This window comes from Triturus cristatus, chromosome 7, assembly GCF_964204655.1.
Source record: "Triturus cristatus chromosome 7, aTriCri1.1, whole genome shotgun sequence".
In the NCBI taxonomy this organism is placed as follows: Eukaryota; Metazoa; Chordata; class Amphibia; order Caudata; family Salamandridae; genus Triturus; species Triturus cristatus.
Window position 1 is genome coordinate 1,834,632,243 of NC_140590.1, and position 21,721 is coordinate 1,834,653,963.

General features: G+C 44.7%; 1 protein-coding gene across 1 annotated transcript in view; it reads left to right on the forward strand.

The window, feature by feature from the left end:
• Positions 1-21,721, forward strand: part of LOC146813351 (ephrin type-B receptor 5-like) — a 377,765-nt gene that overhangs the window by 177,940 nt on the left and 178,104 nt on the right. The window contains exon 5 of the mRNA XM_085620160.1: positions 16,087-16,245. Coding sequence (XP_085476286.1) covers positions 16,087-16,245 — 159 coding nt within the window. The remainder of the gene's footprint in view (positions 1-16,086; positions 16,246-21,721) is intronic.

A 21,721-nucleotide genomic window follows, 5' to 3' on the forward strand; every position in this document is an offset into this window, starting at 1 on the left:
AAGGCAAAATGGCAAGTGGCAAAGACCCTTTCTAAGCTAACATCTCTTATAGTTTCTAAACAATAGAAAGATACATTGGGAACATAGAAAAAACTATAATGTCCGCCGGACTTGCTGAGCAGAGCGAGAAGGAAAGGATGTAACATCGCTACATTTGAGAATCTCCGCTCAGGAAAAGTACACATAATGAAGACTACGGAACAGGAACCAAGAAAATAAAACATGTATCATATTAATCCTGCTTCTCCTCGGCTATCGAGCCACAGTTCAGAGCTTCTCTCTAAGGCTCCTTTGTTTCCCAAGGCTGCCAAGGACACTTTCATTTCACTTGGAGACTTCCCAAAAACTGCTGCTGTCCTCATGGAAAGTTTTTCAAGCAACGACCATGGTCAGTTAGCTTCAAGACCATTTCCAGCAGGGGTCTCCCTCGTCTCAGTTTTCATATTATAAATCACAGCCAGGCTCACAAGTCAGCCATCTTTTCTTAGGCCAACATAGGCCTTAATAGACCATCTTAATTAAAAGAAACAAAAACAACGTTACCACAGCATAGTGATTAAACAGTGTTAACCCCACTAATACCCTTATGTGTATGCATTTATCTAGCACTTGCAACATAGGAAAGCATTAATTCGGAAAGCATTTTGTGCTAAAAAAATAAACAGCACATAGCAACGTTTAAACATGAAAACACGCACGTTATTTTTTAAAACAGCACATTTATGCACACCCACGTGTAACTCTCTCTTGTTAGGACAAACGGATTGATTAATATAAACACACTTGCACAAGACAAATAATTAATTATTAATTATTAATAAATTAGTACAACGAATAGACATGCCAGAGCTTCAAAAGCCCCAGAATTTTCAAACTGAAAACTCTGCTCCAGCACAGGAACCTGCAATGGCGTTCCCATTGCAGTGCCTGTTACAGCTCTCCTATGAGCCTGTAAACAGTTACTGGCATGGGCTAGCTTCTGGCCATCCGGAATCCAGGAGGCAGTCAATTTATGGCTTTGGCCATGTGGGAATGTGGCGCTGGTGTGGCGGCCTGCTCCCGCACCGCCAAAGTCACGATAAGGCCCACAATATTCAAGTACTTTCATGGCATGTCAATGGATCTTGGTGCGCCCCAATAATTGACCCCATTTTATTTAAAATGTACAGTGGTTACCTCCATATGTTAAAACTTATCTTCATTGTGCCAGGTCCAGCAATTTTGCATAGTTGCATCAATGCTGAAAACTGCAGAACAAATGTCAACAATAGAAATTTGCCATTAATGCCATTTGTATATCGCAGTTTACCCATCTTGCAAAAAATCAGATCCAGCATTTTGTCATGGTTGCCCCCTCATATATGCCATGATTGCTTTTATGCCAAGAATGACCTCCAATGTGATAGCATCAACAATTTGCCATGGGTGCTCCATGGCAAGACTTTATGGTACTAAGCCAGCTCTCATATTTTACAAATGTGTCCCACATGCCAAGAATTTAATCTAATATGCCCGTTCCATTATTTTTGTCACAGGTGCCAGCCATGCTAAGAATTGCCTCTAGTGTGCCAGCAACATTTATTTTGCTATGGGTGCTTATTTTCAAGGGAATGCTTACCTTCAGTATACCACGGTGAATAGCAGGCTAGCAACCATAACACCACACTCTCACTCAGCTTCACTTACATTCACTCACTCACATCATTCTCATTCACGGTTATTGATTTTCACTCACTTGCAGCCACCTACTCATTTTCAATCACTCTAGCTCTCAGTCACTAGTTCTCGCATTTTTACATCCTCACTCTAATTCATATCCTGACTCTCATACTTTCTGACTCAAATTTACCTCCTCTCATACTTATTCTCAATCCTTCGTTTTCACTCAATAGCTGCATTAACTTTTCCTTTGGTTCTGCAAGTAGAAAGCGAGGAGCTGAGTAGCCGTCCCTTACCTCCAGCACTTGACCAGTGAGACCGGGAGTAGCACCCCACTTGGGGGACTACATTCCCCATCTCCCCCTGCACCTGAAGTGCCTAAAAAAACACCAACGCCTGCCCCCAGGCTGCGCGAGTAGATGCGCCCAGGGTGTGCCTAGGCCCTGCCCAGGCCCCTCCTGTCCACACCCATCAGAGCTTGGAGGAGGCTGGGCTTCGCCCGGGGCCGGACCTCCTGCATCTGATTGAAGGTAATCTGCTTTTTGTTTGTGAGATAATCTTGTACCGCTAATATCGTAAAATGGAAAGGCCCCACGGAAAGAGTGGGAGGAGGGACTTTGGCAACGCTGGATGCGTTCCTGTCCAGAGCAGCGAGCGTATTTACCCATGAAATCGAGTTAACAGAGAAGCCCCTCTCAATGGAACCCCTCCTTTTTCCTACGGGGAAACAAATAGGGAGCGGCTATGAGGTCCTCTCACAAACCAACTCACCCCATTTGATAACATATGGCGACCTCCCACTGGGTCAACGCGAAGTATCACCTGCAAATATAGCTCCACCAGAGACATCTAGAAGGGAGCTCGTCCCCTTGCCTCCTACCTTTTCTGCCCCATCCATCGATCCCAGAAATGATCCCCCAGCAAAGCAGCGCAGGGCCAGCGCGACCGCCAATCCCAAGCAAACTAAACCTATTTGTGCTCCCAAACCCAAGGGGTGTACACCTCACAGTGATCACAACGAGTCCCTTATTACTAGCAAAGCCTTCAATTATAAATATGCCAACCCCGCATGTAGATGAGGCATTATGGGCAGAAGTAAGATACTACTGGACCCTATTCTATCCAAGTTAACGGAGATTGAACAGAGCTTAAGAGGTCTTGAACTATCTAATATACCATCCCGACCTCGGATAGAGCCCTCCACAACCCATTTGGTACGTTCACCAGCGGAAGGAACTCTAGCACACACCAGTGATGATCGAGGTTTGCCTCCCCTAACGGCGCAGGGCACCTCAACAAATACAGTCACAAGGGTTTGCGGGTCGCCCTGTACAAACATTGATCATGCCAACGTACAGTGGGAGGCTGAAACCTCCAAAGTCACGGGCGTAAGGGACACATGTCAACAGGTACCCTCAGCGAGGGAGGAAACAAGGCGGGTCTTCTCTAAAAATGACCCACAAGACATTAACTTTAACGGTAGACAATCATCCTCTACCAGTTCTCCACCAACACCAGCCTCACCCTTGGTACTGGTCCTCGCCAATGTTCCCCCTCTTCGGGTAAACCAGCTCGATTCTACGACCCAGCTGATGGACAAATGCTTGCTCTGGGTTTCATCTTAAGGATACTTGACTGAGGAACCATCAGCTGGCAAACAAAATCATCATGCCTAGGAGAGTGGGCTGGCTGGGTGGTTCAGCAAAGGCCTTTGTAGGAGAGTGTGTGATGATAAATTTCAATAACCCGTACGTGAGTCATCTCTTGTTAACCAACCTCCTCAGATTCCCCGTTAGGATTGCCCAGATTTTTCCATTACCTTTAGAGCATTTTTACAAGCAGCGTATAGCAACAGGTATTGGACACAGTGTGAGGCCAAGGGCAGGCCACTTGCTCACGGGATATCTTGGGGGCCCCAATACTACTCTGGGGGTAAGGTTGCAAAATAGATTTGCCCCCTCTCAGACCTGGAATCCTGCGATTTACTACCACCACTTACCCTTCCATCCGCCGGGAGAGTAGCCACACTACCTACTCCAGTACATGGAATGCAGGTAACTCCTACTTCCCCGTCTCCGTGGATTATAGCAAGTAAAAACAAGAGCAACCTAGCATCCTGGAATGTGGCAGAAATTGCGTCAAAGGTAGGAGACAATCAATGGCACAATCTCTGGCAATCCCTGGAAATTATCTGTTTCAAGGAAACATGGGCTAAGGAGCCGTTTTTTTCCCAGGGATCTGTACTTTCCATTTTCCTATGGTGCACTCAACGTCAGGCAGAGCAAAGGGGGGGCTACTAACTTTAATTTCTAACATCACACCCCTACAAGTGAGGCAGGTTGGTACGCCAAATACCCATTTCCAGGTTTTCCAATTTGAGCACAGAAATGAAGATCCTTGTTTTTTAATTAATTTTTATAACAATGAATTTGGGAGAAATATGAAGGTAGCAGCAGAAGATCTAACGAGAGAACTAGGGAAAATTAATGTATCCTGAAAAAAGGGCCTACTTAATATTATCTGGGTGGGGGACTTTAATATTCACCTCAGCATGCATAATGAGGCTAAAGTGTGTGGTGTAGATGATAGTCAGGGCACCCCCCTCACCCATTTCTCACACAACGAATATGGCGACACTTTAAATAGCATCCTACTTCCGAGTAATTTGGAAATTATCAAACCTAAAAGCAGGCCATGCTTTAGCGATCATGCTATATTACTCACCCATCTAAGTATTCTCTGTAAAGAGAATAAACATCAATTGCTAGCAGATACCATATCCCTAACCAGGAAAAAAAGCTTCCAATTAAAGTGGGTACAGGTCGAGAAGCTGAAACTGGTACCAGAAATAGTAGCCCAAGTAAGGGAAGACATTTTACACTGCCTAGTCGAGGGGTTGGCCCCTCTGCAATTAGTCACCCACTTCAGAGTCCGTTTAAGGAAACTAAAAGCAGCACTTACTTGTTCTAAGCTGGCAAATTCCATCCAAACCAGCCGATGGTTTGATCAATCTTGCTCCGCAGCAAAGAAAGCCCTTACTAATGCTTTGAAAGGCCCACAATAGAGATCCAGTCCTGATAAGATTGCTATGCACTGAATATAAGCAGGGCAGAAGAAAGAGAGAGAAGTATATCAGGGAGAATGCCTGGGGTGATCTGGAGCAAGCTGCTGTCTCAGGCAGCAGCAGGGAGTTTTGGAAGATTATAAACGCCCCTTATTTCAAAGATAACAAGGACCCCTCCCTGGACTCACACATAGATGAGGATGCATGACTGAGACACTTTGAAAGTATGTTTGGCTCTAACGCCTCGCCCGCGCCATTATCTGCAGAGCAAGCTCCCATTCCCCAAGGTGGTCTGAGATTTTCTCTCCCTGAAGTTAGAAGAGGGTTGGAGGCTTGTGCTGCAGGGAAGGCCCTGGGCCCAGATGGGGTCCCGATCGACCTCTTCCAGGAGAATTATGAATTGTGGGTCCCACTATTAACAATCGCCTTCAACACCATAGTGTATGAGGGTCTCCCACCATCCTGGAACCAGAGTGTAATAGTCCCCATTTACAAGAAAGGAGACAGGGCAAGCCTGAAGAACTACTACCCCATTTCCCTCTTGGACACCACTGCCAAACTCATAGGCCGGCTCCTACTAGCTAGACTGGAGGACTGGGCCCAAGAACATAATATTCTGATGGAGGCTCAATATGGTTTCAGAGGGGTAAGGGGATGGTGGATCAATGTCTTAACCTATCGCTCTGTATAGATATAGATAAGTATACCAAAGTAAAAGGCAGGAAGATCTATATGGCCTTTATGGACCTGTCAGTGGCCTTTGATTGTGTGTCCCACCAGAAGCTGTGGCCCATGCTGGAGGGTCTAGGGGTTGACCCCCTGAGAATCGACTTCATTCGACAGCTATATGCCAAAGCCACTGCTTGCATGAGGTACGGGGCAAATGGGGAATGTACACGTTCATTTAAGATCGAGAGGGGAGTCAGACAGGGATGCGTTCTCTTCCTGTTTCTTTTTTCCATCTATACGAACGGGGTGGGGGAGGCCCTGACGGCCTCACCACTGGATGTGCCTACATTTGATAACACCCCCTTCCAATACTGGCCTTTGCGGATGATGCTAGGACAGGAATCGCCGTACAAAGCCTTTTAACATCGTATACCTCATGTATGGCCTCACTAGATCTTAGAGTAAATGAATCAAAATCTTTCATTATCGTTGCGGGAGCCAGCAGAGGACCAAAATCCCCCCATTTCCATCAGGCCTCCAAGAACATCGAAGTGGTAGACCCTTTTTCATACCTGGGAGCCCTATTTGATAAAAAACCCTCCTGGACAAACCTGGTGATGGCAAGAGCACTAGGCATGGAAAGGAGCCTCCAAGCTATAAAGGGCTTTGTCAGGAAGTTGGGAACCAGTCCCTTGGACACGATTAAAAGTATCTACTGCGCGAAAACAAAGTCAGCGGCAATGTAGTGCGGGTGTATGGGGAATGGCAAACACGGATACACTCCAGAGTATAGAAGATACCTTTTCTAAAAATAGGGTATCAAATACCCATTAATTGTCAAACTACATTTTACATCTTGAATTAGGGCTACCCTATCTGATAGAGTCCATCAGACTGGCGCCAATCTTGCTGTAGCTCTCGATTTGGCGTAGGCCCACTGTAAATTTAACACATAATTGGTGACTGTCTGAAGCTGGATCATTACAACAAGATTGGCTGGCTCAGATACGTGGATGCTGAATTGACTGCAATCGGGCAGGGAAATTTATTTAGGGACCCCTCGGCGTGTAGGAGTGGCTCAAAACAAATCACTGAGTTATATATGCAGAGGGCTATTTGGGTCCGGAGGGAAAAGAACCAGCATCAAAAGGCATCCCTCTCATATAATCTTATCCCACCAAGATTAGTGGAAGGATTGTCGTACATCTCTCACATCATTATTGTTCAGCATAGATTTATTTTACTGCGCTTCAGCTTGAACCTTATGCCATTGATGCTAGGTTTCCCTGAGAAGAAGTTTAAACACTCAGACTTGTCCCCCTGCCCGTGTGATAACCACTCACCTCAGACAGATCTACACTTAGGGGCCGATTCCGATCCGGGTCGGAAAGCACTCCGACCGAGCCGGATCCGGAGTGTTTTCCGACCGAGCCGGAGTCCTGCAGTCCGACCGAGCGAGTACGATGCGGCCGTATGCTGTCGGACTCGGTTCGGTCGGACTCCCATAGAAGTCAATGGGAGCCGGTCGTACGACGCGTACATGGGCTCCCATTGACTGAATGGGTACGTCGCAGACAAATGCGCCCCCTGCAGTGAGTACGCATCGGTGCCATCTGCACCGTACATGCCTGTGTTGGGGAGACCCATGGGTCTCCCCCTGTGTCCAAGTCGTAGTGTTGCGGGTGACAGGGGGTCCGATGCAGATCACGTTCGGTGCCCTTCCGACCCAGATCGGAATCGGCCCCTTAGTATTATTTTGTGGTTTCTACCACACTGAAGGGAAAGCTTTCATCCTTCTACTCTCAAGGCGCTATAACTTTGCACAATGTAGGATGGCACTTTACTTTCTAAAGGCACTATCCGATCCCTATGTCTGCTTCTCTGTAGCAAGAAAAAGGAAGACCCAGGGTCTGCTGTTTTGAAATTGTTGTAACATTAGGAAAGGGGTCCTATTTAAGCGAGGTGCCCCCAAGCACCCTAAAAACTCACTAAGATTCTGACTGTTTTTTAAAAGGGGTTCAAACGAAAATATACCACCTTTTACTGGTCTAGGGCACACCTGATGTTACTGCTAGAAACTCAAAAATCTTGATTGTTTTATAACTGTTTTAATATAGTTTTATGATACTGTTTTTATGACTTTTGATGAAATTGTGCTTTTATGGTCTGTTTTAAAAAGCGATCGCATAAAGATTTATGAAGGAATGACTCACTAACTCTCACTCATTCCTATGCTTTCACTCACTCATTCTTTCTCACTAACATTAGTTCTTTTTTACTCACTCTGACTCACTGTCACTCACACTCATTCAAAATCCCTAACGCTCTCACAAGCATATTGTTTTTGACACACAAACACGCACACACACATCTGCAAGCATGCATACAACGTACATTTAAATGCATTTTTAGTTACCTCTGCTGCCAGTGAAGCCCTTGTTCCATACCCCTGTGCTGCCCAGGGTTCGATGCCCGCTACTTGCACAATTGAATGCATGAAAATGTATGCAGAATTTGGTGTCCAAAAGATTGCATTTTGCAGAGTGTAGGTATACACAGGGGCATTGAACAAGACCTAACCCAGACTACCTGTGCATTTGAGTGGCCATCCTGCAACAGAAGTTGACCCTCTATGAACCACTCTGAGCAATGATTTATGTTCTTGTCCTCGACCCTACAGACGCAGTTCAAGACTGTGGTCAGCTTGAATCAAATGATTGCCCAATGCTTGCCCCTGTGCCATAGTCAAAGATTGCCTTAACCTTCTAGGTCAGCTTTGGGTAGACTTGCTGAAGACATACTTGCTATCAGAAAGTTCTGAAAAATACTTGAAATCTGTCTCCTATGGCACACCCTATTGAAATTTGGATCATTTCGCTAATTCATCAAAATATTGGTAGCCACCCATTTCCAGGTTGCTGCTGGTGTCCTCCACCCTGTGGGCAGATCTCAGTTGTGTCTTGACTGCTTCTACAAACAGTAGTGTTTCTACATGACATCAAAGCCATCTTTAGCCACCACTGTCAGAAGAAGGTGCAGATGGGTACATTTCCCCAGTCCCCTCTCCTTGTTGAGGGCCTGTGGCACACAATGGGCATTGCTGTCTGATATTGGGTCATTGTAATCATATCCTGTGCTAAGAAACGGGCCATGCCCACCCTGACAAGTTGCACTTCATGCTGACTGAGTGTGTGTGGGGGATATACAGAATCCTTGAGACCATGCATACGCCCAAGGATCTCCCGGCTCGCTACCAGTGCCGATAGGGTAGTGGTCATGTAGGCATGGATGGCCAGGTCCCGTTATCCATCGTGGCCTTGCCTATGTTCATCCTGTCTAGAAGGGCTGCACAGTGGAGGGTGAGGAGAACAGCTCTAATCTCATCTTGGAGGTGTCACTGACCACCACTTTATTTGCAGCTAAGGAATTAACTTTAAAATTGAAAAATTGTGTTTTGTATTGTTTCACTTTCGTACATTACTTTATATCACTGCACTGATTGCCCTTCATTAGAATGAGGGAATCAAACCCCTTTTGCACTGACGATTTTATTAATGACTCAAGAGGAAATTCAGTTATCTTATGCCTCTTATGCAAGCCTTTATTGTTAAGACTGAGTAACATTATGGTTGATTGAACCATATACAAAATAGATTTTTGTACAATGAACATCCTGCACAGAATTATTTTTGAGGTGCTCCGGGATAGGCAAGGAGGCGCAGTGCATAAAGTACTTGGCTACGGTTGCACAGACTGGTCAAGCTGGGAAGCCAGTCTCTAAACCAGTTTTCCTATTAAACATAGTTCATTGCAGCCACTGGATTTGCATAACGTTATTCTCTTCTTTTATTAGTGACCCAAGAGGCAAGCTGGTTGTCTTGTTCCCCCAATACAAGGTTTTTCTTGTTGTTACAATTGGAACAGCGGTTTGTTCGACTAAGTCATATAGATCAGTTACGCAAGAGAGGTTTCTATGCAGTGTGAGTCCTGAACTGAATTATTTCGAGTTGATGTCAAATGTGATGATCATGGAAAAGGAGGCAACCAAGGAAAATGGAATGCCCATGGTTTGGTTAAGATAGGAAGCTGGGATTGGAACCAAGGGCCTCATTATGATGGTGGTCGGACTTATGTCTGACTGTCATCATATAAGAGACGGGACCGCCCGACTTGCTGTCGGTGGTCCTGCCAATGGTATTACAATCCGACTGCCTTCAATGTGGTCGCAAAGTGTATCTTTTGTATTGTGCCATGTGCTATGGACTGCAGCACATGCCGCAGTACAAAAAATACACTTTTAGCATATCCCTGCACTATGTGGCAGGCACACTGCTGGGCCTGCCACATAGTGCAGATGTTTGTAGGGGCCACCATAGATGCCCCCCAAAACCCAAAACTTAGGGCCAGAGGGGAAGGGGGGCCCGCTATGGGCCCCAATGTCCCTTTCCACCAGCCTTTTCATAGCGGGTATACCGCCATGAACCAGCCGGCGGGGAGGGACAGCATAATCCCTATGGCGGTGCCTGGCAGGCATCGCCACCATTGTAGTGATTCAAGTTCCCTCCGATGGTCTGACGGGCTCCTGAGCCCATCGGATCCATGGCGGTCGGTCTCTCCGACTGTCACCCCGTCCAGCCGCCAGCTTAATGTGGCGGGCAGAAAACATGGTTACAATGGTGGCGGGACCACCACCGATGTGCTGTTGATGGCGGTCCCACCGTCATCGTAATCAGGCCCAAGTTCTCTTGGTCGTGGCCCCACAACTAGTTTTTGCCTCAGGCCCCACAAAAGCTTCTGACTGGCACATCTTCATGTTTTTGGCCTCTGTAGAGAGTATAGCAAGACTAGTCCTGGATTTTGTTTGCTTCTTGCTACCAAGTACCGGTTTAAGTCAAGATCTGCCTACTTCCATCTTTCAGAGATGCTTCTTCTCCCTGAGTCCTTTGATGTTTTCATTGACTCCTTGACCTACGTGGTCTGCATCTCCATCTTTCCTTGACCAAATGCCATTGTGTCGCAACATCAATACCTCCAAGAATGTGGGCCGTCCGGCCACCCGCCCAATTTAAATACAGGGGAGGCTTTGGTTAAATCATGGTGGAGACTCCTCAGTCCCTCCCATGATACCAGTGGCGGTTGGTGAAGTCTGAGAGTGGTGAGGCGGAGAGGGGGCACAACATTTTTATGGAAGTCCGTGGCGATTTACTGTGCATTTTTTTATGGGGTTAAATTCGTTCTCAGGCTGATTCACAGAACAGAGTTACCCATGTAGGGGCCAGGCAAAGTTCTTTTCATTTTAACAGCAGAGTGCACTGTTTACAATATGCATTTTGTGAATGGGGGAGACCAAAGCTGGCTTCTTCATAGGCCTGGCAAAAAATCACCATTCGCAGGCAATTCTGTGTCTGCAGCGTTTAAAGAGGAGACTCCCTTGGCCTTTCCATAAAGTCAAAATCCGTGGAAGTCTGAAACTTTGACACATCAGCACGCGCCCATCCCTCTCAAGATAAGGCCCTGCACTTACCCAAATTATAGAGCATATGTAAAGCGACATTAAAGACAAAAGAGAGTTGACCAGGCCCCATAACCACAGAGGCTTGAAAACACTGGAGTTTACAGTACCCGTTTACAGCATTTTACTTACAAGACGAGCACAGCTTCACTGTTCGAAAATGGAGCCCCTCCCCACTATATTCAGGAAACTAAGAGCGTGAAGGTTGGCATGTCACGTGCAGTTATTAGTGCATTATTAGCCCCAGGCCTGTACCTTTTGAATATTGCAGCGATAAACAGCCAATGCCGCCCCCAGACCGAGCCATGGCGGACTTTATGGCTTAAGTGCTCGGTAATACATAAAATGTAATCAATTGCAGCTGCTGTCCGAAACACTCTCCTAGGTACCACACGATCTAAATGCATTCTGTTGGACTTGGCCCTTTTTGGCAGGTGGTTTTAGGCCTCTGGGCACTTTAGCACTGTGGCCCAGTGTAAAGTGTGTGGCTCTCTGAGTGCGTGTGGTGAGATTGGCCTGTCCTACCATAGGAATGCATGGGGGATATGTGTGTCCCTAGTAATTCCTGGTATGAGAGGAGTGCAGGGTCGAGTTTAGTATGTATGAACTCGTGAGGATAATTACTGCACAATGGTGTGCACAGATTTATGGTGACTGGTGGAGAAATGCCACTTTTAGAAGTTGGCATTTCTGTATGCTATGTGTCTGCCTGCCTGATGTGAATTGCATGTCTGGCTTGTGATTGACAGGAGCTGAGAGGTGTGGGTGGCTCCAGGAGGGGCAGGGTGAGTCAGCTAGGCTGAATAGGGACATCTGGGATAAAAGTAGTGGGAGGGGTAATCCCCTGACTCTGAACAGGACTGTGCCCAGGCAGTACAATGCTGGCTCCGCCCCCTGTGGTGTGTCTGATCACTGAGCCCCCACCTGACAAAGGGGAAGAGGAGCTTCGAAAACAAAGTGCTCCAGATCCCCCCTAAACCAGTCCTGACTGGTATCCCCAAGCCCTCTACTGTGACACAGAGGAAATGTTAGTATAAATATAGGGGCTGTGACCCCATGAAAATGTTCCTGTTCTAGTGTGCTGTTCCTGACGGAGGGGTGCTTGCCGCTGCTGGGGCCCAGGAGGAACCGCCATGGGGGCTGCCTCCCTGCTGGAGGGCCGTGTGTGCTGGCCCCTGGGCCCAGCTATGCCCCTGAAACCTCTCATGGACTTTTCCTAAAAGGACCTCCAGGACCTTTGCTGCATCTTTTTGCACCCTGTGTGCGCTTTATTTTGATTCCCCCAGGAGAGAGGAGCGTGTATGCTCAGCAGCGCTGAGTGTAGAGGGAATCCCCATCATAGGGATTCCCCCGTGATGCCGGCCGAAGCGGGTGCCCACCCGGCTTTATACTTTTAATTAGGAGGGAGCCTACCCCTCATTGCCGCAATTTGATTTTATTAATTTAAAGCGGGAGCCCACCCCGCATTCTTATTGCGATGAAAATCACCGCCGCGGCCCAAGTGAGTAATGGCCGCCAACCCGGAAGCCAGGCAAAGTTCGCCTGCCTCTGGGCGGGGCCGGCGGCATGAACGGAAGTTGTGCCCGTGTTGGTGCGGGGTCCCGTGAGCCGATGGGAGCCCCGGTGTGCAGAGAAAGGGAGAACGGGAGTCCACCCCGCCTCCCGGAGCACTGGAGAGATGTCCCGGGTCCCAGGAGGGGGCCCGGGTGAAGAGTAAAGGTGGCCGAGGCCGCAGACGGCAGCGCGGGGATCCCAGGAGTGATGGGAAGCCCCGTGCTGCAAGAGAAGTGCAGCCAGATCCCCAGTGAGGCTCTCATGAGAGAAAGAGCCCTGTCTGCTGCCCGGGAGAAGGAGAGCGAGAGAATCCAGCACCAGTGAGCCCGGTGAGTGAGGGCTGGGCAGGGGATGTAGCCGCATTTCATTACCGCACCTACGAGGGGGCATTTTTGGTTTTAAGAGCCTGTGTGGCTCCAACGTTGAGGGGCAGTTTCTTTTGGTACGTGAGGGGGCTCCCAGATCGGAGCGCATGGTCGGCGCTCATGCTCCTGCCCCAGCTGCCCCAGCTGCCCCGCCTGACAGTGGGCAGCTGCCACATTTTTGCCCACATCCCGTTTTGCTACCAGTGAGGCCCAGAGGGCACAGTTGTGCCAGGGCCGAGTTATTTGATCCCAGCTGCGCTGCACCAGGGCGGGCAGCTGCACCATTTGATATCATTATTTCAGGAGTCCCTGAGAGGGACAGAAGTGGCACAGAGGTGCCAGGCCTTCGCTTGACTCACAGCTGCCCAGCAAGTAGTGGCCAGCTGCAATGTTTAGGCTGCAGTTCTTTGGGGGCATTATGAGATAGGAGTGAGATGCACTCCTTGGCCCTAGCGAAATGGCGCAATTGGATTTTGCTGCATAGGCAGCTGCCCTGACATTCTGGACACAGGACGTTTGAGCCCTTTTGAGATGGCCAGTTGGCCAGGGGGACTGGGAGATTAATAGGGCGTCAGGCCCTAATGTGACTAATGCCTCTACTATGGTCTTTATTAGGAGACTATGTGCTAATATGATTTATGTGGTGCTAGGAAATGTGATTTGTGTATTATGATTTACGCACCCTGTTTAATGCCTCTAACTGTGGTTTAGGTATGAGGTTATGCATAATATGGTTTATGCTTGGTAGGTTATCCTCCACTGTGATTATTTCCTAATGTGAGTGATGCTTAGGAGGTTAGGGTCTCAGATATTCGACTGTTGAGATTATGGGCGTACAATGCGTTTGGCGCCTAATGTGATACTGTGCATAATGTGGTTTATGTTACAGGCTGATGCTGAGTACAGTGGTTACCAGTGATTACTGGTTGTACGTTTATGAGATGTATTACTTTTACTAAGTTCGCTTTGTGATGGTTCTGACAGTGGTCCAGTGGGCCCTGTCAGGTGTATATAATCCCTTGTAAATATGACCTAGTGCTAGGTGGCACCATGTATATTATGTGTTTACTATTCTAATGTGTTATGAGAATACAAGGGCTATTTTTGATATAACCTTGTGTGGAGTTCCTTTTGTACTGTGCCTGGGATGTTGTTCCTGTGTGCGTTCACAAATGCTTTACACATGGCCTCCGGGATAAGCCTGACTGCTCGTGCCAAGCTACCAAGGGGGTGAGCAGGGGTTATCTTCGGCGTGTAAATCCCTTGCCCTGAATAGAGTGGTGGTCTCTGCCTGGCTTTGGCGCAAGCCCTAGCCAACCAGAGATCCCATTTCTAACACATTCATAAATATACATTGTGTCGATGAAGACCGAGTGTGCATCACGCTCTTTTTCACCAGATCTCAAAATGTGACTCTCAGCAGGCAGAAAGCGCATACTGCCACGAACAGCAAATCCGCTTCAAGGTACATTTTCGTATAGCAGCCGGCCCGTCCTGCAATTTGCAAGGCTAAATTGGAGTCTGTGGGAACATCCAATTGCTCACCTGGACTACCTTGTGGATTCAACAGGGGAAGCCTAAACAATCCCCGTGGACAGCGGTCTAGCCACGGGCAATTACTAAGAGGGCTGCTAGAGCAACAAGCAAAGCAAAGTATCCATCAGGCTCAGAAGGTATTATACAGAATCGTTTTCAGTGGTCACTGTGCACTGCCCACATCATTGTCCTGCGCCATTGTTATTAGCGCCCTTAAAAATAAACAGCACTAGCCTACAGCCGCATATTCAAACACTGGCGATGGTGGCATTGGCATACCATAGAAACACTTAAACATAGAAAATCAAGGATTAACCAAACGGAGTGTGCCTTTTGTTTTACTCTGTGGCCCGCCACTTCTGGGTCTTGGAGCGTGCTTGTAATTTCGGCCGGCCTGGGACATTTCCAGTGGCGAGGGAACTCACTCACGAGGTGATGGAAGGAGGGGTCTTGCCTGCAGCACTCCCTCATGTGCAAAACCGTTAACACGTGCTGATAAATCCCGGAATTAGGAAGAAGAAGAGATGAACTGAACTGAACTAACCCCACGCCCCCAGCAGCTATCCAATGAAAAAGCCACCTAACAGTGCGAAGGCGAAAGGAGTGCTGCAATGTTGCCACCCACTGCACTGTGTTGCTGTTGGCCTGCCCCACCCCTTCCCCTTAAAGTCAACGAGGCTCTGCTGACCACGCCCTGGGCCACGTCAGAAGCACCCCATTTGAAGCCCATTCACTGCTGCTTGCTGCAGCCACTCCCTTCAGGCTGATGTCACTCTCCTCGCTTGTGCCTCAAGGGCGAGGAATTATACTCGCCGAGTTCAGCACATGCGTACTAGGAGGGTACTCCCGTTCGAGGGTCCGATCTAAAAAAAAAAACGACAACGATATTTATTACATAAAAATGTTTCGAATCGGTAGGAGCATCACACAGTGAGCATGCCATGATTTAAAGCTGCTCCATGTCCATGGTGGTGTTAATTTCTCCCTTTTCTCTGCTCCGAAGCTGGGAGGGCAATGCCCCCTGCGCACGTTAATACCAGCCGCCACTGGATTAAACTCCTCGTCCTCCCATAAGGAGTAAGGTCTGTCAGAGGTTTATCTCAAATTACACCCTCCTAATTAATATGGGCAGAAATAGAAGTCAGTTTTTCCTGCAAGTCACCTACAGGGAAACCCTGGTGGAAAGGCGCATTGAAAAATATAATGTGCTTCCATCCCCATGGGAGAATACTCCCATGGTGAGAGCAACATTGTCTTTTTTATTTTAAGAAGAAATCCTGCTTTGGGATTTTCTTTTTTAATCTAAAAAAAATAAAAAATTGTTTGCCCTATAGCTCCATTGTGATTGGCAAAGCCATGCCTCAAACTGCAAAAAGCATTGACCGCGGTTCCTGGCAATGCTTTTAGAAATAACTACCAAATTGTTGGTCATTTCATATTTTGGTGATTGGAGGTACAGTCAAGGCAACAGAGTAAATTAACCAATCACCCTTACTGCTAAACCTCCATCAGCCAAATTTTGAATCAGACTGTTGCTGTCACTTGCCATACCTCCCCTTCTCCTATGTATTAGTAAATCTGGTCTCAGCATTTTGTTCTGCTGTTTACTTTACACTTCTCATGCTTTGTTGCTTTTCTCCAATCTTGGTTTTAAGTGTATTTATGATAAATATTATGCCTTACACATTTCTATTTAAGTACATTTTTATTTCTGATTCTTTTTTCAGCTTGTGATTCTGGTACATACAAGATGTCCGCAGGGGAGACTTCCAAATGTGAACCATGCCCGCGTCACAGTTACACACCCAATATTGCCTCCACAGTGTGCAATTGCCAAAATGGATTTTACCGCACGACTACAGAATCCCCCAAGGATCCTTGCACCGGTAAGGCACACTTTGAGAACTCTGTGGGGGGCCATGATGAAAGTGAAGCTCACTGCTGTGATGTGGCAGCAGTGAGTAAGCAGGTTGTAAAAGCTCTGTTACCGATCATACTCTGGTATGGGGTCAATACATAATATGGGGAATTATAGATTGATAGGAGTAAATCAATCAAAAATAAATCTTTATTTCACTAAATTTCATAGCCTATAAACTGCAAAAGAGTACATAAAATACATTTTACAGCTTATATAATATTAAAAACTGAAACCATTAAAATACTATTATAATAAATGTGATACAATCAATAAATATGTTTCAAATCTCTTTACAACATCATGAGGACAGAAACTAAACCATTCTTAAAAGCCATATCATTAAATCCATGTACACAGTGCTCCTGCAATAGTCACCCATCCATAGCTATCTGAGCTCCACTGTTCTTCAAGACAGCCCAAAAAAATGAGGTCAGGGAGTATCATACCAAGAGATCTGCGAATATTTGGAGAAAAAAGAGGGTGAGTTGACATCGTCTAAAGTTGTATTTTTTCAAAATTGGTATTTATAAATCTTTTCCTTTGGATTGGTAGGGTCAATAACAGCGTTGTTTTCCATTGAATAGATTCCAGTGACATTGTAAAGAATGAGTGTGAAGCTCAGAGAGACAAGTAGCTTACTTGGAACCTCTGCTCCTATGTGTCTCCTGCTTTTCTTGTCCCAGTGCAGTGAATAACCAGGTTTCAAATCTGCTATTATTAATAATGTATTCCAATGAAAAACAAACTCACAGCATAGATTTATGGCTGGGTAGTGATCGATGATGTGACATGGGAAGCAAAGAAACAAAGCTTGAGGTGTCTATAAACCGAGCGCTGGAAAGCTCTATATGAATGACAACTGTCCCGTCTGCCATTGTATGTTGTGTATACGCCTCACAACCACCTGCTTGTTGGATGACCCCCATCAATTAGCTTAGTTGAGAGGAGTAGTAATGGGGGATTGTGGTGGCACATGGCAGCAGGGCGATGTTTCCTGCCTCGAGCTGCTCACGCAACACAGTTCCTTGCTCACACATCCATATTTTATGGTTCTGCAATTGACAGATGGAGTGAGGCACCGGACAGCGGTGGGAGCGAAACATCTAATTACTGCTGTCCCCAGGGTTGTTACTGCATCAAAATAAATACATGAACTTCCTTGGCTGTCTCCTGTTAATTTGTCCTAGCAATTTGGTGACGATTGGCAGCTCTCGAGTTTGGTCATCACACATGCATTACTGGTTCATCACAACACACCTTCTTACAGGAAAGATTTATTTTTCTTCTCTACCAAAACACATAACAATGTGGTTTGGTTACTAAAGTAAGCAAGTAATGAGAACAACATTGGTCACTGTGAATTTATATTACAATATTCTTTTGTCCACTAATTCAATGGTGATGCACACACCTGATGTGCACATCTGCATTTATTACAATCTGACTGGATTATTTTCACATTTGTTTGATTTCTCAAGGCTCACACAGTTCTGCTATTATTCAAAAGAATATTGTCGTCATGCAAAAGGTGCTATTTCCTACTCCCTTCCTGGACTTGCCTGATTAACCTATTATTGCCTGGAAAGATTGGTATGGGTCATTTAATATATATGTTTAGAAGCGATTGATGGCTTGTGATTTCGTGCAGAAAGGAAAACGTTTATTTTAGAACACTGTTTGGGCAGAGAAGGTCAACGTATTTTTGAACACTAACCTATTTGTACGCCACCGGAAGAAGAAGAATTTGATGAATTTGAGGAGGCTGTTCTAAGATTAGAGAAAATATTTGATACTCAAAAGAGTATTGATGTCAGACGCTTTAAATTTTCTCTAGAGAATAAAAGAGGGAGTCAGTAGAATCTTATGTGACTGCATTAAGAATTTTAGCCGCTAATTGCGAATTTGACAAGTTTACTGAGCAACCTATACGGGACCAATTAGTAGTTAAGTGTCACAATAAGACTATCCAGGAGAAATTGTTATCTTTTAAAAAGTTATCGCTTTCAGAAGCGATTGGTGCCGCATCTATGTGAGTCTTCAAAAAGCCAAAGTAAAGATTTTAAGGAAAACACAGAGAAGAGACAATTTTGACAGTAAAGACTAAATCACAAGATGTCAAAGTTATGACCTCTAATGTTCATTTTATGGAGGGTTTAATATCCAATAGCAAATTTTGTGCTGGTTTTTATTGTGGATCTACCCGTCATGAAGCTAATTTCAAGTTATGTTCTGCAGTTAAGAAAATATGCAGTTTGTGTGGTTCAATGGGTCATTGCAAAACTCTGCATGAAAAGAAGCCTGCAAGTAAATGAAATACTTGACTGTACAGAAGAGGATGCATTGCAAAGAAGTCTGTCTGGTGCTAAATGTCACCTCTACGTACAATGATGCCTGTGAAAATCCAACTGCTGACATAGGAATACGGAATAAAGCTGTCCGATTGTTGATGGATTTATGAGCCAGAGTGACTATTATCACCTGTTATACATTCGAACAGCTATGGAAAGATGAGCGATTGGAAGGTCCTGATATCAAAACAGAGTCTTTTCTAGGACTCACAATTTAACCTATTGGTTATTTTGTATCCACAATTTGTTTTCAGAATGTATGTTTCCCTTGTAAAATCTATGTCACCTACATCAAGCCATGTTAGATATCGTGCTTTTACCAGGCAAAAGTAGAAAAATATTGTGATTTTCTGAACTCTCTCATGAAATTTTACAGCGACATACCAATAGTAATGTTAATTAATTGCAAGTTGCAAATGTTGATATTAATTTTAGTGTTCAACTTCAACAGCTACTTAAAAAATATGATGCTCTCTTTGAAAATAAGCTAGGTGTACTAAAACATGTTGATTTGAATATTAAACTTAAAGATAATGTCACACCGGTTAATCACAAGCTAAGGAATGTTCTCTTAAGTATTCAAATTGAACTATCCAAAGCTTTGCAAGATCAAGGTGTAATCGAACCAGTGGATAGTTCACCTTGGCTTTCGCACATTGTCATAGCCAAGAAAAAGAACAAAGAGTTGCGCATTTGTATTGATCTTAGGTCTTTGAATATGAACATTTGGGTGGATGCCCACCCATTACCTAGAACTGAAGAGTTGATGGTAAAGCTAAATGGTTTTCTCAAAGTTGGATTTAAAGTCTGCTTACCATCAGATATTCTTAGCTGAATCCTCAAGACACCTTGCTGTATTCGTCACTCCAGATGGTATTTTTCAATTTTGAAGGATGCCATTTGATTTTCCGAGGGTTATGGAATGCATTTTAGGTGAAATACAAGGCGTTCTTGTTTTTCAAGATGATGTATTAGTAGCAAGTGCAAATCAAGATGAACATATCCACAAGCTTAATGCAGTGTTGAGAAAATCGATGTCAATGGTTTGAGGTTAAGACAAGACAAATGTAGGTTTGTGCAAGTTCAGATGGAGTATTTGGGGCACATTATGAGTACAAATTGCATCCCTCCTAAACGAGGTTCAGTTAAGCCTATTGAAGATGCTCCTGAACCTTGTAACAGAGAACAGGTTAGGTCCTATATTGGTCTATGAGCATTTTATGCTAAATGTATTCAAAATTTTGCATCGGTTGTTGAACCTATTACCAGTCTTCTGAAAAAGAGGGTGGATTTTAAGTGAAGAAAATTAACAAAAGGAGGCTTTTACTCGAATTAAGAATGATTTATTGCAAGCCCCTTTACTAAAACCCTATGCTCCAGGCCTCCCTGAAGGGGTGTTACTGTTGATGGTAGTGAAAGAGGTTTGGGAGCTGTTGGTTCAAGAATGTCGATCGCACTGTGACATTTGCATCCAGAGTGTAGAAACATGTTGCAATATCTTAATAGAGAAGGAAATGCTAGCTTCTACATGGGCATTACATAATTTCAGAAACTTGTTTCGGGGAACACATTTTCAGCTTAAAACGGACCACAAAACTTTACTGTACATTTTGAACACACAATCACATCATTCTGAAAAATTGACTGCAAGACTCAGTAGACTTGCTACAAAGCTGTTAGACTATGATTTTTCAGTGGTTCATGCTCCAATTTTCTTCCAACAAAAGGGCAGATTTTTTTCTTGTTTTCCCGTTACTGATGATGATAATGCAGAATGTGAAGATGAAGTGAAATAGTGCATAGTAGTGTCAGTAGATTTTGAGAATCAATTGTGTATTTCCAAATCTGATTGGATTAATGTACTACTATCTGTAATGTGTAAAGTTTTGAATTTCATAACTGGTGGTTGGTCAAAAGAAAGGAGCCTCACTGGCAAATTGAAATATTTTACTAAGGTATCACCAGAATTTACTCTCAATGACGGCATCATCTATAGAGGTGAAAAGCTTGTTCCTCCAGTTTCTTTGAGAAGCAAGTTATTTGAATTAGCTTACTCAGGGCATTTGGGAATTACTTTAAACAAAAAAGGTTATGTAAGACATACTTGTGGACAAAGATGGATGAAGATGTTGAGCAGAATGTAATGAATTGTGAGATATGTTATAGAGCAGATAAGCATTTATCTGTTAGTAAACCCCCCCATAGTAGCTTTAGATCTTCCGGAGGATGTTTGGGATAAGGTTGCGCTAGATTGTTTAGGTCTTTTTTCTCATTGCAACAATCAGTATGCTTTATTTCTTAATGATTATCGATCAAATTGGATTAAAGTTGAATTTGTGAAAACACCTAACATCTACATCTGTAATAATATTTTCTGAAAAAGATTTTTCCCCGTGACGGCATGCCCAAGGTTTTAATCACAGGCAATGGAGTGCAATTTACATCTGAGGCTATGATTAAATTTATTAAGCAAACAGGCATTGAGCACAAACACAGCAGATTTTATCATCCTCAAGGAAATGGTCTTGTGGAGAGGGTCAATAGACTCATTGGTAACACATTTAGATTAGCATTATCTAACAATTTGGACCCTCTGGTGGCCATTCAGGATATGTTGAATTTTGATCATGCAACACCTCCTCTACTTCAGGAATTTCTCCTTTTCAGGCGTTAAAAGGACGTAGTACATTCACATTAGTAGAACCACATTGGGTTAAGAAAAATATTGTTTCTCTTAATTGTAAAAGATGTCAAGCAAAGGTCAATGAGGTGGTTAAACGTAAACAAATGCAAATGTGTTCAAGATACAACTGTTTAAATAGAGTTCAGTTTTTTGATTATCAAGTTGGTGACATTGTTAGAATCAAAATTTCAAGACTAGTTAGGAAATGTCATTTAAAACTTTGCAATCTGAAGAAAATAATTACAGTGCTCACATCTGCTGTTAGTGGAGAAGGGGGGAAATGGTGGATCAAGTCCTCAGTTGCTCCAGTGGTTTCTGAATGCAAAGAGAATGAGACAACAAAGACCATTTGAAAGGTCTTGATCCAGATTTCCCTGTAAAAGAAAATGTGATAATAAAAGATGATTTCA